At 44.0% G+C, this 16,902-nt stretch overlaps 1 protein-coding gene and 3 non-coding genes across 4 annotated transcripts; all 4 read left to right on the forward strand.

Annotated features, from left to right (window-relative positions):
* Window positions 1–565: 565 nt before the first annotated feature.
* Window positions 566–638, forward strand: TRNAV-AAC (transfer RNA valine (anticodon AAC)). The gene has a single exon. It is a non-coding gene; the product is annotated as a tRNA-Val (tRNA).
* A 1,590-nt stretch (window positions 639–2,228) lies between these two features.
* Window positions 2,229–2,302, forward strand: TRNAN-GUU (transfer RNA asparagine (anticodon GUU)). Its single transcript has one exon. It is a non-coding gene; the product is annotated as a tRNA-Asn (tRNA).
* Window positions 2,303–4,680: 2,378 nt separating this feature from the next.
* On the forward strand, window positions 4,681–4,753 carry TRNAV-AAC (transfer RNA valine (anticodon AAC)). The gene has a single exon. It is a non-coding gene; the product is annotated as a tRNA-Val (tRNA).
* Window positions 4,754–10,675: 5,922 nt separating this feature from the next.
* Window positions 10,676–15,387, forward strand: LOC106556814 (uncharacterized). Its single transcript, XM_087708057.1, has 6 exons — window positions 10,676–11,089; window positions 11,329–11,446; window positions 11,573–11,655; window positions 12,293–12,419; window positions 12,953–13,073; window positions 14,703–15,387. Exons 1-6 carry the CDS (start codon window positions 10,676–10,678, stop codon window positions 15,385–15,387), a joined length of 1,548 nt encoding a protein of 515 aa, XP_087564183.1.
* The last annotated feature ends 1,515 nt before the right edge of the window (window positions 15,388–16,902 follow it).

Genomic DNA, 16,902 nt, shown 5'->3' on the forward strand with positions numbered 1-16,902 from the left:
TAACATCAGACCAACAATTAAGTAAACAATAACTCAATCAAAGAAGTGTTAAAGAGCCAACAGTGAACAGCAAACCAAAGAAGTTATAAGTCCGTCCCCACCCACATGACAGGTCAAGCCACCAGAATATAAACTCAAACTGCACTCTGCTAGCAATGATCATGTTTGCTGTCCACTCCAGTGTACATGCACATGCCGGCCAGCTGATTTTTGGCCTTCCGGAGGGCCAGGGGACTCTGTTTTCGCCCCCCCCAGGCTCCAGGAAAGCCTCTGGCGCATGGGGAGGGTGAAAAACAGGCCCAATCATTTCTGAACTTCCAGGTTGTGCATGTATGTGCATGGGTTGGGGGCTTTGCATTATGGGTGCTATTGCATGTGCGCGCTCACGATTTTGGCACCCAACAACAAGAAGGTTAGCCATCACTGCCTTAAATTATGCTCCCTTATCCTTTACTCTGCTACTGAGCTCTGCAAACGCACAAAAGAATAACAGATCTTTAATCCATCCCCTATTGCAAGCATCAAAAGATATGGGCATGCTGGTTGAGCTCAGTCCATACCTATAGTTTCTGTGGTGTAGTGGTTATCACGTTTGCCTAACACGCAAAAGGTCCCTGGTTCGAGACCAGGCAGAAACACATTTTTTCCCCCCTTAACACAGGAGCATTTCAAGTTCCAAGCCTATACGGGAAATGTCTCCTTGCACCACCTCAGTTCTGCCTGAGTTCCTGGAGTGTGGCAGACTGTTCCTCCTTCCTCATGTGCAAAAAATATATATTTTGTCTCAGCAATGCCAACCAAGAACCAATCTAGCAAAAATTAAGAAAAACCAATGCTGTACAATTATGGGCTTCCTTTATTCTGTTGGAAGAAATGTCCTTCTGGGTTCAGTTCCAAGTGGGGAAAAAAGACACTGGAAACATGGAGGCTGCTTGGAAAGATGGTTTAATGGTGGACAGGATCACATGGCTTGAGCCCTGAACAAAAAAGGGAGATCACCTGCTTCCAGATGTTGGGTGAAGAAGAAAAAGGGACAGAGATGCTGGAAGTCCCTGGTTTTATGCCCTCTCTGGCCTTTAAAATTGAGCTTGTGTTCTGATTGGTTGTCAAACTCCCTTGGGGCCATGCAGGGGCAACTCTCTAGGCCCGGAATGGCAAACCTATGCCATGTGTGCCACAGATGGCACGCAGAGCCACTTGTCAGCTGACTTCAGCCTTTTTGAGATCATTTTTTGCCCTCCCCAGGCTCCAGAGACTTTATAGGAGCCTGGGGAGGGCGAAAACAGCCTCCCCCCCCCCGGAGGCTTCAGGGGCTTCCCTGAATTAGAATCTTCCACAGAAATAGAATCTGGGATCAAAACTTCCTCCGGGGATGCTGCCTGTACATCCTAGAAGAGCAAAAGGTGGAAAGAGACATGCACCAGCCGGGACTCGAACCCGGGTCGCAAGATTGGGAACCCTGCATGATGCCCCTACACCACTGGCACAGCTGTTGAGAGTCTGTCTCGAGAGAAGCAATATTTACATCCAGTGTGAGAAAAATCAATGTCTATTTCTTAAAGGAACAGAAAAACTAGGAGACCATGAACAATTAAAAAGCATTTATTTAAGATAAGCTTTTGCCAAAGGATTCTCAATAATGAAAGAGAGAAAGAGAATGTCTGATAGGTCCAGATACAGCGTTTAAATACAGTTTTGGGGGTACATGTCTGTGTTACATAAAGTCGTCTTATATAAAGGCATTTGGCGACTATTCAACCAGTTTCCCGTAAGTATCCCCTTTAACGGAAAGTCCTCATTATTTCAACCATACATGAAGATAAGAGAATCGTAATAGAATAATCAATCCATTTATGTCAGCCTCGTGAGACTGACGCCAGCACTTTCTGGGTACGCCTCAAATTGACCTATCCAATTCCTCCTTAGTTAACCTCCCTCCCTAAAAGTTTATTCTATATATGGTATTAGCTGAATGTGTTACAGGAGTCATTATCAGACTGCTGTTTTTTTACATTTTAGTATTTAGCTAGAGCATAAAATGGAGTCTGTTAGGTTCTTGCTTTTTACATGAATAACCTTATTTCTCTCATCCAGGGTTTCTCTTTTTGCTATCTGACGGAGGGAGAGAGGAACACACTGGGTCTGGTGAACAAGGTATCTTATTGCTGTCTAGCCAGCCCAGCTATGGATGCTCAGGAGGGAGGACCCGAGAGGGAGGCCTGTGCCAGGTCTCTGTGGCGCAATGGGTTAGCGCGTCTGGCTGTTAACCAGAAGGATGGTGGTTCGAGCCCACCCAGGGACGGCCTGTTTTCTCTGATTCAGAGCAAAGGTGATGGATTGAATGCTGCACCAGCTCTTCATCTGGAAGTTTCAATTCTCACCCTATTGATCCTTTTTTTCACTAAATATTTAGCCATCTGCATTTTTTTTCACCATCCAGAGTACAGAAGGAAGAAGAAGACAGACCTATTCACAATCAGTGATGAAACCGAAAGGGGGAGGAATCACCCCAAGTGTCCTGAGCTTCTTCTTTGGGACGGAGAAGTGCTGGAGTGGCATAAAGCAGTCATCAGCGGTCCTCAGTGGGAGCTCTCCGGGGTCCTGAAACAGTTGCTTGCGGCAAAGATTAGGTCACCTGCAGGTTAGCGCATCTGGCTGTTAACCAGAAGGATGGTGGTTTGAGCCCACCCAGGGACGGCATCTGTGATAAGTTGAACAATTAATGCAATAGATTGTTTATTGATTGGGTTCTTCATCTTGGGACTGCAGTTCCCACCCTCTCGGTGTTTTTTTTTTCTGACATATTTAATTATTTAACCATCTGCTTGAATATTTTTACCTCCCAGAATTAAAAAAACAGGAGTGTCAGGCCTGCAGCCATATTTCTTTTGGATCTTTGGCCTGCCACACTTTCTATTATTCTACTATGCCTTTTCTATTTTGGGAAAATGGGAGGGGGGTTGTATGGAGTTAGATGCTATGTAGCCCAAACAAAATTCCTTTCTAGAAAGCCAAGGTCATCCTTCGTCTCTGCACCTCTGCACCTGACTGGAACTGGATGGGTGAAACTGCAAGCATGGCAGTGGGAGATTGGACCACGTGATGGACTTGTGGATGTGAGGGCAAGATCTTGAACTTTCAACTGGGTGGGGAAAACCAGGAAGCTTTCAGATTCAGGTTTTCCCAGATGTGCCAACATGGCTCTCTTAATAAATTGGAACTCTGAACAAAACTTTGCTTTGAATTCTGATTTAATTTTGGATGCTATTTGGAACCTTGACAGGGAGAAGGCCACAGGCTTAGGGGAGAGGAAGTTATTTCTACATTTTGGTTCCTGCAGAGAATACAAGATCAAATCAATGGCAGTCTCAGCTTGTACACAAGTTCCAAGTTAGGAAAGCTGAGTGATGCTTCACAGCATTGTGCTACTACAGGAATATTATGCTTTTTAGCAGTGGTGAAATTCAAAAAAATTCCCTACTGGTTCTGTGGGCATGGCTTGGTGGTCATGTAACCAGGCAGGTGTGGCTTGGTGGACATGTGACTGTGTGGCCGTGGCTGCACAACTGATTCATACACAATGCAAAAGCAGCTGGACTTCACACAAAATGGCCCCCACAACAAGCAGGAACCTCACAGTGTGACAGAGAGCTCAAAAACCAGCTATCACCCTTTACACAAAAATAACACAAAAGCTACACAACTGACTCACACACAATGCAAAAGCACCTGGACTTCACACAAAATGGCCCATGCAAGAAGCAGGAAACTCACAGACAATCAGACCCAGCTGATTGTCGCAAAGCTGATCAGTAGGGGGGGGGGATGCTTTAAAAAAACTTTTTAAAAAGTCCCAATGATTGCCTGGCACAGCTGATCATCAGAACTTTTATTTACTTTTTAAAGCATTTTTTTTACTATGGGTTCTGGTGCACCGGCCTGAACTGGTAGCATTTCACCCCTGCTTTTTACGGCAAAATGTTTCTGCAGAAGAGACAGGCAGCTGCAGGATCGTGCAGAAGCTCTTTAGAAGAGGTGAGGATTTGGCAATTTCACCAAGACAGAATCGTCAGGCACACAAACCACTAGAACCCGGAACTTTGTTTTTTCCTGATGAGCATGTGTGCACGCACAACATTTCCACCTAATCTTTTCGGCACTTGGTTCTGAAAAGATTACCATCACTGCTCTAGGTCAGAGGTCAGCAAACTGCAGCTCTGGAGCCGCATGTGGCTCTTTCCTCCCTCTGCTGCGGCTCCGTCACTGATTGGCACCATAATTTTGAGAGGAGCTTCCGGTGGGGGGGGAGAAGCGCAGTGCGCCAGGAGAAGACTCTATGGCAAGGGGAAGGTTTTCCAGTTGTCTCCACAATTGATAGGGCTTTCGGTTATAACAAATAGAGGAAAAAGTACGCCGCGCTAGGAGGAGACTCTATGGTGGGGGGACTAAACTTCCGGTCAGCTCCAGAATTGAACAGGGGTCTTCCGGTTAGGACCTTTGTGGCTCCCCGTGTTTTCTTTTCTGTGGGAAACGGGTCCAAATGGATCTTTGAGTGTTTACATTTGCCGACCTCTGCTCTAGGGGAACATCAGCTCTTTTAAGCCCTCTCATACTGCAAACATCAGTTGGGATTGATCCGCAACCGATATGGGCATGCTAGAAGCAATACCCATAGCTGTGGTTTCTGTGGTGTAGTGGCTATCACATTTGCCTAACATGCAAAAAGTCCCTGGTTCGAAACCAGGCAGAAACACATCTTTTTTTTTCCTCAACATGGGATCATTTCAAATTCCAGGCATATACAGGAAGTAGCATCCCGTTTTCTTTTCAATCTTATCCCATAGGGAATGAATAAGGAGATGATGCTTTTAAGCTATTGATCAAACAAGGCTAGTCATCCCAAGCCAGCAGCTAGAGAAAACAGAGGTCCTAAGAGTTTTATGGCTTCACATTCTGCAGCAATAGAGAAAAGTGGTGATTTCCCACCTCTAATCTCTCCTGGTCACCATTAAAAATGTGTGACCTTCCAATACAGGAGAGTTTGAATCCACCAATTTCTGGAAAGAGTCTTAGAAATTTGCTGTTTGGCATGTGTGATGGACCATCCTTGGCTCAGTGGCATATGGGTTCCCTTCGCCATAGGAGAAGTGTATCTTCCAGTTATAGATTCCAGATTGGTGATTGTGGATCCATTGTCCATTCAAGCAAAAATTCTACTGGACTGTTTTGGCTGAGGCTTCCCAAGAGCATGAAGCAATTCCTTGTCCCAACAAGACCACCCTTTATTAATTTACTGTGAATTCTGCTCATTCACATCCAGCAAAGTCTTTCAAGGGAGAATTTAGCAATAGTTAGACTTATATACCGCTTCATAGGGCTTTCAGCCCTCTCTAAGCGGTTTACAGAGTCAGCATATTGCCCCCAACAACAATCCGGATCCTCATTTTACCCACCTCGGAAGGATGGAAGGCTGAGTCAACCTTGAGCCTAGTGGGATTTGAACAGCCGAACTGCTGAACTGCAGTCAGCTGAAGTAGCCTGCAGTGCTGCATTTAACCACTGCGCCACCTCGGCTCATTTACACACAGACCTTATCTGTCTTGGGAAGCTGACAGGCCGATATCTGCAAAACTTGGTAAGGAGTCTCAGAGAGTCACGAACCAATTAAGCAAACTAATTGTCTCCTGCAAACTCCCCTCCCCTTTTGCTCCTCTTTTATTTCCTCTGGGAGGGGCCATTCATCATCCACCTGTGGCTTTACTCCCAAGTGAACCCCTGTTCTTTAGCTGTTCCCTTCGTCTGGCAACTCTGCACATGCGCACACTGGGAACAGGCTCCAGCTGTTCCTCTGCCTCTCTGATGTCTGACTCTGAAGACAGCAGATAACTGGAATATGGCTCTGACCCCCTCTCTGCCTCTGACACAGAGCCCTCATCAGAGTCTTCCCCAGACTCCAGGACTGGCCCATCTTCCTCCCCAACCTCCCCACTGTCCGAATCTGCTGCCAGCTCTGCTGGCTGCTGCTGGGCCACAACACGCACAGACTTGTTCCCAGCCAGGAATACTTTAAAATTATTACAGACAGAGAGGCAGTTGGGAGCAGAGACAATGAATGATGACTATTTGTGTGTATCCATTTGCTTACTCATTTATCCTTAGAAATCAGCTTTTTCGTCTGACTAGAGTAATGGTCCCCAAACTTTGTGTCTTGGTGGCCCTGCAGGGGGAAAAGAAGCCGGGATGCATGAGCAGCGGGCCAGCACACATGAGCATGCTCGCTGGCTCGCCACTCCTTTGAGGACGTGTGCATGTGTGGGACAGCCCACCTCTCGCATGAGCAGTTTCCCACTCTCCCCCTCCCCAGCCTGGCTGCCAAGCTGCAAAAGATCAAGGCCAGAAACATATTTTGGTTGCCTTAAATTCCTAAAGATCTTACGGTTACTACTCCTATTTCCTGTCGTATTTTCACTATACAATACCTAAATAAATTTATTTGTTGTCTTATTTTAGCCTCATGGTATTTGTATTTACTTTTGAGTAATTGCCTTTCTTCATTTTGTAATTCCTTTTCTCTAGTCACATATGAGACACGTTTTCCCATTCTCCATCAAATTTCTAAAACATCGGAGAGTTTGGGTTTTTTCTTCATTCGGGGGGGCTGTTTTATTTTGACACTTCTTTTTCATCAGGATCTTTTTTTGGGGATTATTATTATTATATGTGGTTAATCTTTGGTGAGATTCACAACCTTTGGGGCTGGTTGGTAGCTCAACAGCTCGAGTCCTAACCAAGGACCTAGGAACTGTTAAGGTAACGTTGAAGGATATAAGCTGTTCCAAGTAGGGTGTTTTTTTGTAGAATCAGAATGTTCAAGTCTGATAAATTTAAATTTTCCAAAAAGCGAGGTAGCCCTTCAGGTATTGCTCCATGGGCTCCAATTACAATTGGGACAACACACGATTTCTTTTTCCGCAGTCGCTCAACTTCAATTTATAGGTCCCGGTACTTTGTGATTTTTTCTTGCTGTTTATCTTCAATTCGTGCATCTCCAGGTATTGCAATGTCAATGAACCATACTTTTTTCTTTTAAACTATTGTTATGTCTGAATTCTGAAGTCCCACAAGATCTTGACTTTCTCATTCTCTAAAACCTTCTGAACCTGGTGTTCCCAGTGGTTTTTGCTAGTACTCAAATCCAAACTTTTGGCACAATTTCCAATGAATGATCTTAGCAATGCGGTCATGGCATTGTAGGTAGTCAGTTTGTGAAATTTTGCTGCACCCGCTGATCAAGTGGTCGACTGTCTCGTCTTTCTCATTACAGAGGCGACATTTGCTGTTCGTGGTGATGAAAGAAATGTCCTTCTGGGTTCGGCTCCAAGTGGGCAAAAAGACACTGGAAACATGGAGGCTGCTTGGAAAGATTGTTTATTGGTGGACAGGACCACATGGCTTGAGTCCTGAACAGAAAAGGTGATCACATGCTTCAATGTTGGTGGAGAAGAAGAGAAGGGATGAGGGAGGGGCTTGCTAGGCTTTTTATAACCTGTTCAGTCCCACCTCTCTGTTTCCTGTTCCTGTGTAAGAAATGTATTCTGATTGGTTGTCAGACTCCCATGGGGCCATGCAGGGGCAACTCTCTGGGCTGTGTTTTGAATCCAGGTTTGGTTGAGCTCTCAGATGCCATGTGGTCAGTTGGGGCTAATATTATCATGCTTTCCTGTAGCTGAAGTGGAGAAGTCTTTATTATGTAAAGTGGACTAGCTTGGCCTTCTTAATGGCCTATTAACAAAGTGGGGATGGGCAGGAAGCTATAGGCAGCTATTCTGTCTTTTAAAGCATGTTTCTTTCTTTTCACATCGAGAAATATTCTGCCTTTTCAATATTTCTTAGGATATTTCATTTTTCTGGGAGAGGGCTGGATGATAACTTCCCACAGTGGTAACATGTTGAATTTTTGCCTTCATGTAGTTTGTGGATAAGGCTTGTTCTTGAGCTGCCAAAATAAAGCCTTCTGTTTCTTTTTTCTCCTGATCTTAACCAGTTCCAAGTTAGCTCCTGATCTTAACCAGTTCCAAGTTAGCTTTTGGTCAGCTTTGCCTTCAATACTTTTCAAGTATTGGCTATGCATAGCTTTGTTTTTCCAATTTTCAGCTCACTTCTCAATTACCTCTTTCTTATATTCAGCTTTTGACTTAATTGTCTTTAAAAGGCCTCTTTATTTACTTCCTTAATCATTGGTTCTTCACTTTTCTGGATGTAATAATTCAAGCTGTGTTTTTCTTCTTCCATAGTCTGTTGTAGGAGTCCTCGACCACCCTCTGCTCTTGGCAGATATAATCGGTCAACATCACTTTTAGGGTGCAAAGCATGATTCATTATCATAAGCTTCCTTGTTTTTCTGTCCAAATTATTATTATTATTATTACTACTACTACTACTACTACTACTACTACTACTACTACTACTACTACTACTACTGGCTGCCTCTTGGTGCTTGCTACTCTGCTTCCATCATTTTAGACCTAAGTTTGCTAACAACCACAAAACACAATCTGTGTTTGAAAGAGGAGCTCTTATTTCTCGCCTGTTGACTGCCCAGAGGCATGGATTTGAGAATGGCAGCTGTAATGCTTCAATTACATAACAATACAGATCTTGATCTTCCTAACCCATCCCTTCCCTGCCAGCCCCCACATTTCCTTCCCTCCTGGAATCTCTGCAGACCCTTCAGAGAAGCTGCTCTTGAGGAAATCAACTTTTGAGACTCCACAGAGATTTCCTAGAGATGTTTGCAAGATCACAGGTGGTTCCTTGGGCATTAAAAAGAGGGAGATATAGAAACTGCCACCTCCTGGAGAGGCCAGCTTCTTTCTAGAAAGGCAATGTTGGAGAGCCTCTGTTTTTCTACTCCAATGCCCATCATCCCAGGCCCGCTTAGAATATGATCTCCTCTCTGCTCATACAGAGTCCTCTGGTATTGTAAGCAGGTTACAGGAACTGGGCATGGCTACTCTAGTGAAGGATCAGGGGGAGACACCTTTGGAAAATATTTGAGGGGCTGCCACAGAGAGGAGGTGGGTCAAGCTATTTTCCAAATCACCTGAAGGCCAGACAAGGAATAATGGCTGGAAACTGACCAAGGAGAGATTCAACCTGGAAATAACGAGGAACTTTCTGACAGTGAGAACAATCAATCAATGGAACAGAAGTTGCCTTCAGATGTTTTGGGAGCTCCATCACCTGAGACTTTCAAGAAGAGATTGGACTGTCGTTTATCAGAAATGGTGTAAGGTCTCCTGCTTGAGCCGGGAAGAGTGGGAGGGGTGTTGTTGGACTAGATGACTTATAAGGTCCCTTCCAGCTCTGTTAATCTGTTACCTCTGAAACTACCAAGCGAGCCCCTCGGCAGCTTTTGAAAAGGTTGGATAGCCCTCAAGCCCCCCACCCCCCCGCTTCAGGAGGGAACCGAGCATGCGCCTGGCTCTTTTGAGAGCTAAAGCAGGACAGTTGCTGCCCCGGGCTATTTCCAGAAAAAGCTGAAAGTGCGTCTGTCCTTTCTTAACAATTTCCGATTCTGTCCCCCTCGCCCCGTCGCTGAGAGCCTTAGGCTGAACCTTTCCAGGAAGCCAAAAAGCTGCAAAAGAAACCTTGCACGGATGGAGATCAAGACCTGACTCCGGAGTTGAATAAGTGTGGGAACTTTTCTATCGAGCCAAACTTGCTGGGCAAGGTAAAACTTCCATCAGATTCAGGTACGGAGTCGTGGAGTGCGGGGAGCCCGTTGTCCCATATTCCCCTGTCGCCCCTGTGCATGCACGGGCCAGGCAGGGAAGAAATCCAAAACTACAATCCCGCTGCGTTGCCTCCAGGAGGAAAATCAGGATCAGCAGAAAGCTCGGAGCCATACAGGATTAGGTTAAAAGTGGGAAAGCTTTTTCCAAGAGATGCCGGAATCAAAACGTCATGTTAAGCCATAGCTTGTTTATTGATTTGGGTATTATTCAGTTTGCATTGGATTGTGGTTTGTTGATTGTTTATTTCTCTGGTATCCATAGCAGTCTGGGCCAGGAGGATTAATGGGGTTCTGTTGTCTAAAGTTATACTGGAAGTTCAAATATTGATTGATTTACCTATTAAATTGATTTAGGTAGCCACTCATCTCAATGGCTGTTTGTAACCTGAGACGTTTATGATTTGGCTTCTACAGAGTTATTTTTTAGCTTTGCAAGCAGCCATCAGAATAATATGAATAAATCATTAGGATACAGAAATCCAAAACATGATGGTATCCAATACTTTTTAGTCCTTGATAGAAGTTGATCCAGAAGCTTACTACAGAATTTTCTCCACACAGAGATACAGTACATCGGTCTACTTACCAAGATTTCTCCCCTCTTCCAGCACATTGGTGGGTTCATCATCATTTCTTATTTTGGTTTTTGAGGATGCTCAGTTGTTAAGTGGGTCCCCCAATATTTCCGGAAGTTTCTTTTTTTTTTTCATTTCAGATATGTAAGTTGGAAATTTTCCTGGTTCTTCTGGAGTCCTAAGTATCTTGTGTGGAAAGAGGGCCGATTGGTCTTTAGGAGATTTGTCCAGACCTCTGGTGGTTAGTAAGACCTGGTGAGATCCATCCATCCATTTTGGAGCTGGATTAGAGACCAGAGAGAAGATGGAGGGTCAACGCCCAGCAGATGCAGGAGATGGAGAAGGCTGTCCAGCTGCTCAGCCTTGCAGCAATGGGAAGAATGGGGCAAGTCTTGGGCAGAAGAGCCAAGAAGCTGCAGCCAGGAGTTCAGAGGTTCAATGCTGTGACTTCAGAAAAGTGCAGTTCCAGGAGGGGAAGAGTCCCCGAGATGTTTGCAGTCAGCTTCACTGCCTTTGCCGTCAATGGCTGCAGCCAGAAAGACACACCAAGGCTCAGATGATGGACCTGGTGCTCCTGGAGCAGTTCCTGGCTGTTCTTCCCCCAGAGATGGAGCAATGGGTGCGGGAGTGTGGAGCGGAGACCAGTTCCCAGGCGGTGGCCCTGGCTGAAGGCTTCTTGCTGACCCAGGAGGAGGAAAAAATGGAAGATTATTTGCAGGTGTGAAAATGTAATCAGTTCTAAGAAGGATCTTACTGAATTTGTCAATACCTCTCTAGCATAATTTTTTTGGCCAGTTATTCTATTCTTCCAGAACATGTATTTGGAGCAATTCTTCGATTCTCATTTTTCAACGTCAGTGATGGATACTGTAGTCTGCTAGGTTGAGGGTGCAGTATGATAATTCATTTCTGTCTCTGTGTGCTCTTCCCTTCTTTGTCATGTCACATCATGTCTAGAAATCCTTGGAAGCTGGGAGTGAGTATTGCAAGGAAAGGAAAGATTCAGCCAAATTCTCTCAAGAGCTGCAGTTCAGGGAGACCTTCCAGAAAGATCAAAGTCAGGACACTACGCCAGGTAAAAGAAGTCTTTCTGTGGGATGTGAAATTTAACATCCAGCTGATTGTTTGCTTATCTTCAATGGAATCTGTCTCTGGTTCCTTTTTTAAACAATCTGCTTCCACCATTTTCTGTCCCTCACAGAGAACAGAAAGCTCTCCTTGGTATTTTTAGAATCACCTCCTCTTCATGATAGAGCTGGAAGAGTGGCTGAACCTCTGCCTCAGGTAGGAGAAGAGATATAAGAAAGGTCCGTGAATCTTGGATGGATTTTATTTTTTCCTGGAATTCAGTGTATAATAATGCTGGCTCTAACCAACACAAATTTTGTATCAGGTCATTGAAAATTCACACTTAGCTTAACCTGTTTCTTCTGATAACCTTTCTCCACCCTCCTGCTTCAGACTCATTAACCAGATGTTGTAGATCTTCTGTCTCCCAAGGTCATTCTCACATACCATTACAGGTTTTCCCAACACTTCCATGAAAGTGTGGAGTGGGGGGAAGAGTTGGTCCCTCACTGGGTAATGAAAGCCATTGGCAAAAAATGTCAGATGGGTTTTCCCTGTATTTCCTTCTGCCCACTCTAAGAAGAATCAGAGTCATTGATACGTAGTGGTTTTAAGACCAATTGACCAAGGAAACTGTTTTAATTGGCTTCCCTGAAAGGCATTCCAAGTCCTTCCAACTTGATCAAACGTGCTTCAGTTGTGTTGTCACCCCAAAGTGGTGAGATCTCAATTCAGAATTCTGCAGAAGATGCCCATTTTGTTCATTGCATCTCTTTTTTAGAATTATTGGAAGAAAACTGTCCAATTATGCTTGGGATTATCTGTTAATAGGGAAACTTCTGTCCTTGTTCAGGGTGTTGTGTCTTTTGAGGAAGTGGCCGTGTATTTCTCCAAGGAAGAGTGGTCTCAGCTGGATCCTGCCCAAAAAGCTCTCCATGGGGAAGTCATGCTGGAGAATTCCAGGAATCTGTCTTCTCTGGGTAAGAACCCCTGTCTTTGCTCAGATATGGAGAGAAGACATTAAGATGTAACCATCTACTTTTGATAAAATATATCCGATAATATAGCACTTTTTAAATTTATATCCTATCTTTATTATTATTTTTTAGTACAGGTACAGGTACAACCTTGAGATATAATAGGCCATTTAACATTCAAAATTATAACAAAAGCTACTTATGATCCCATTTCAAGGTTAAGACAGCTGTAGTAGGCTTGTCATTCACTCTGACAACACACTACAGGTTTACCTACAGTGCCCTTCTGCTTCTGTTTCCCCATCCCATCCTGCCAAAATCTTTCAATGCTCGGGCCTTCTCCCCTCATGCCCATCACGCCCCACGCTTAACTTCTGAAGCTCCCCAGACCTCATTGTGGAAGGCGGGCAGGCCATGTGTCCCAGGGCTACAGTTTGAAGCAGTGTGTGTGGTGGCCGCCATTTTGTCCAGCATATTTACGGGTGGGGACAAAATGGCGGCCATCACACCAACTGCTTTCTTTTTCTGCCTTGCAGAAGTCTGCACAATGCTGCAGAAACCTTCTTCGGCACTGTGCAAACCTGTTAAGGCAGCAAAGCAAAGCAGTTTGTGCCTGTGCCGTGTGGTAGTGACCGGAATGCTGTTGCTGTTTTGTGGGTGGGACAAAATGGTTGCTGTTTTTGAAACTGCTGTGTGGCTGTACAAAGAAGGAAAAAAATGTGGCTGCGCAAAGAAGCATTCCAGTGCTTTGGAAGGCCTCAGAGAAAGATGTTTGGCCTGGTGGGGTGTGAATCAGGCCTAAGGCTTAGGATGACCAAATGCCAGTGGGAAAAGCTCTGTTTGGGACCCAAGGCATTGGAAGGGGAGCATGGGGTGGCTTGAGGGTGGGGGAGGCCTTAGGAGGACAAGGGCAAGTGAGCCCTAGTCTGTACTAGACTTCCAACATCCTCCCCCACCCAGGAGGCACTCCAGGTACTCCACTTAACAACTAGAACATTGGTTTATGTTTCACCGGGGAGGGCAGGAATGGGAGGGTCGTTAGGTGACAGGTTTCACCTAAAGACTGTGCAACCTGCAACAGTGATGGGTGGATCCCATTATGGTGGTATCTCGAGGACTGCCTGTAAATAAAGCAGCGGACATGCCTAATACTCCTTCCATCTCCTATTTTTCTCTGTAACAACAGCCTTGTGACTTGGGCGAGCTGAGAGAGAGAGTGGCCCCAAATCACCCAACTGGCATTCATGCTTAAGGAGAAGCTAGTCCTCAAGGTGTCTGGTTTCTAGTGTGGTGCCTTGACCAGTAGACCAAACTGCCTTTGTGCAAGAAATTTATTGAAAGAAAAATTGGAACACTGCACAGGTATCCATTTTCACAGAAATGAAATGGGTATCTTTCCAAGTTCCTTCTGCTCATAAAATGCAAAATATTTATATTTATTTATTTTCACAAAAGAGACAATTGGCAAAAAAAAGAGCTAATGACCGCATTGGTTGGAAACATGTGGAAGAGACCTTCATCCTGCAATGGATAGACAGCAGCTATGATGATGATGATGATGATGATGATGATGATGATGATGATGATGATGATGATGATATATTTCCATGCCGTAGAAGAATATAGCAGGAAATTGTGGGGTGGGCTGCATGCAGGGATAGGATGGCCTCCCTTAAGCAAATTTCTGCCTTGTATTGATGCTGAATGGCTGCTATTCAAGACCAGATGCTATTGAACACCAATTTAGCGTATAATAATATTGTTCTTTGACATGATCTGATGGTGGATGAAGCAAGTGACTGGCATGCATAAGGAAGACCTGGTTGTGCCCTTAAAGGGACATTCCTTTTTCAGAAATGGGCCCACTTGGGCCCTGAGTTTGGCATCATCCCAAATTGGAAGTGGGGGGCTATTGCCATCCAGAAGGTCCTGTTGCTTTTCAAAGACACTGCTCTGCAGACAAGTGGAAACGAGGCTTTCACTGAAATTGCGGAGCTGGTGGGTAAGTTGCTGCCCCTGCCTGATGATATAGTATCCAAAGCATTTCAGGAGTTCATGTCACAATGTCATCAATACACTGGTGGTCAAAGATTAGATCAGGGTTTTATCTTAGGTTCATTGTGACATGATCCGTTCCTGATGTATGGACCTGATAGGAGCCCACTTGGAAATGCATATTTGGTAAAACACTAGTTCAGATCTTCATATCAGTCAACAAAGCAGAGAAAAATATATTGATCAGATAAATTTTAGCAGAAAAAGTTTGATCTTTAATCATTTCCATAGTTTTCCAACAATTTTCATTTTGCTTTTTCAAGGGTATAATGGGCAAGAGAGTAAGAATTGCAAGGAGGAAAGGCAAGCAATCCACTTGAAAGACAGAAAAGGAAAATTTGCAGATCAGACGCAACCAAAGAGTGATGAGAAAAAGCAATTACAAAATGGAATTAAAAAAGGCTTTCCTTGGGTTAGTCGGCTTCCTAACTATACAATCATTGATATGGGAGAAAGAATAGATCAAAGCATGGAGTGTGGAAAGAGCTTCTCTTATAATCACTCTCTTAGAAGACATGAAAGGGATCACAAAGGAAAAAGACCTTATAAATGCATGGATTGTGGAAAGACCTTTACTCGTAGGGATAATCTTAATTCCCACAAGAGGATCCACACAGGAGAAAGACCGTATAAATGCATGGCGTGTGGAAAGACCTTTATTCGCAGTAGTAATCTTAATCTCCACAAGAAGATCCACACAGGAGAGAAGCCATATCAGTGCATGGAGTGTGGAAAGACCTTTACTCGTAGGAGTACTCTTAATTCCCACAAGAGGATCCACACAGGAGAGAAGCCATATCAGTGCACGGAGTGTGGAAAGAGCTTTAGATTCAGAGGTGATCTTACTAAGCATAAAAGGATTTTCCACTCAGGAGAATCCCAATCAATGCAGGGAGCATGGAAAGAACATCCATGACAATGGGTCCATTATAAAACGGAAAAGTATCCACACTTTTCTTCCTTTCTTCCTTTCCACAAGGAAGAAAAAACATCTAAATATGTGGAAAGGGATTTAGAAGGAATTGTGTTCTTAATTTCCATTAAAGGATCCACAGAGGGGAGAAACCATATCAGTGGAAAGAGCTTGAGAAGTTGTAGCTCTCATAAAAGGTTCCAGAGAGAGAAGCAGTCCTACCAATGCAGGGAGTGCAGGAAGAGCTTCAATACAAATAGTTGTCTAAAATCTCATGCAAGGTATCAAATAAATACCAAACCTACTTCAATATGCCCACATAAATTACCTTTCTAATCCAGATCAGAACAAGATGAATCCTAAATCATAATTGTGGTTTTGCTAAGTAGGAGGTTGCAAAGAAAATGTAACAATGGAGATAACAGAAATTAACTGCTCTGCCAGCAGTGTGCCCTGCCTACTAGTTAATAATTGCAGATTACCCAATTGTTTGGAGGAACTCCATCTGAATAATATATCCATGCTGTGTCTCAGGTAGAGAAAAGTTGATCGGCATTTCTCCCTTCAGACCAGAAGTGTATAACCCTCCATCCCTTTCTAGAGTTCAAATTGTTCTTCCTTTCCTTAATCTTGTTACAATGTACGTTTCCACCTTTGCTTCTCATTATGAAACCCAACGACAGCAATAGTTGGGGAAGAAATTTTACCGATCCTGAATTGGAAGAAGCAGTTCAGCGGCTGTCTCCTATCTTGTGGTTTTTCTTTCTTTCTTCCCTTGTTTTGCTTTAGTAAGAGTGAAAAAAAGAACTTAAAGCATGTTGAGGTCACAGTCAAGCATCAGCCGAGGAAAGGGATTTTTGGAACCCGGGGAAATAGGACAATCGTTCCAGGAATGGTGGTAGATATCTCCATATTGGAAAGTGCTGCAATATTTACAAAGGAGTTTTTATTTCATGGGGATGAAAGTAACTAAATTTGAACTGGGAACTTATCACAGAATCTTCACCACAAACCTGTATAAATGTATGGAAGAAACTTCAGCAGAAGAATTCTGGAAAGGAACTATGATTTAAAAGTCCTACAAAAGGACATGCAAATGCTTCTCCAATGAAGGTCCCAAATTCTGGTTTTCTCTGGAGTGGTCAGGACCCAGACAAAGGCTAAAATGGATTTTGTTTTTTACATGTACCTAAAACCTGAGATTAAATTAACTAAATAGTGTTAACTTGATTATTTTTGAGTCATATATTTAATGAACTTTGGGTCGATTGCACATTACAAGCATGAGATGTTTGGAGGGGTCTACTTGAGGGTTTTGGATTCTCATGCTACCTTGAAACGACCACCTAACAGAAGACTTAAGTGGAGAAGTTGAGGGGAAACTAATTTGCTCAAAGACCTAAATTTACAGCAGGAGATAAAGAGCCCCAAGTATCAGATCCGACCTTGGTACCCTCAATGACACCGTCCTCATATCTGATGCCAGGGTTCTCTTTGACTTTCATAGCTTCCATTCCA

Source organism: Thamnophis sirtalis, unplaced genomic scaffold (genome assembly GCF_051295495.1).
Source record: "Thamnophis sirtalis isolate CommonGarterSnake01/CBP01778 unplaced genomic scaffold, rThaSir2_p1.2 scaffold_3, whole genome shotgun sequence".
In the NCBI taxonomy this organism is placed as follows: domain Eukaryota; kingdom Metazoa; phylum Chordata; class Lepidosauria; order Squamata; family Natricidae; genus Thamnophis; species Thamnophis sirtalis.

What these genes read in the sequence shown, in the direction of transcription:
- LOC106556814 (XM_087708057.1), top strand. Translation starts at nt 10,676, where the DNA reads ATGGAGGGTCAACGCCCAGCAGATGCAGGAGATGGAGAAGGCTGTCCA. An exon ending in AAATGGAAGATTATTTGCAG is followed by an intron (nt 11,090 to 11,328) that starts GTGTGAAAATGT and finishes CATCATGTCTAG; the next exon opens with AAATCCTTGGAAGCTGGGAG. An exon ending in TGGCTGAACCTCTGCCTCAG is followed by an intron (nt 11,656 to 12,292) that starts GTAGGAGAAGAG and finishes GTCCTTGTTCAG; the next exon opens with GGTGTTGTGTCTTTTGAGGA.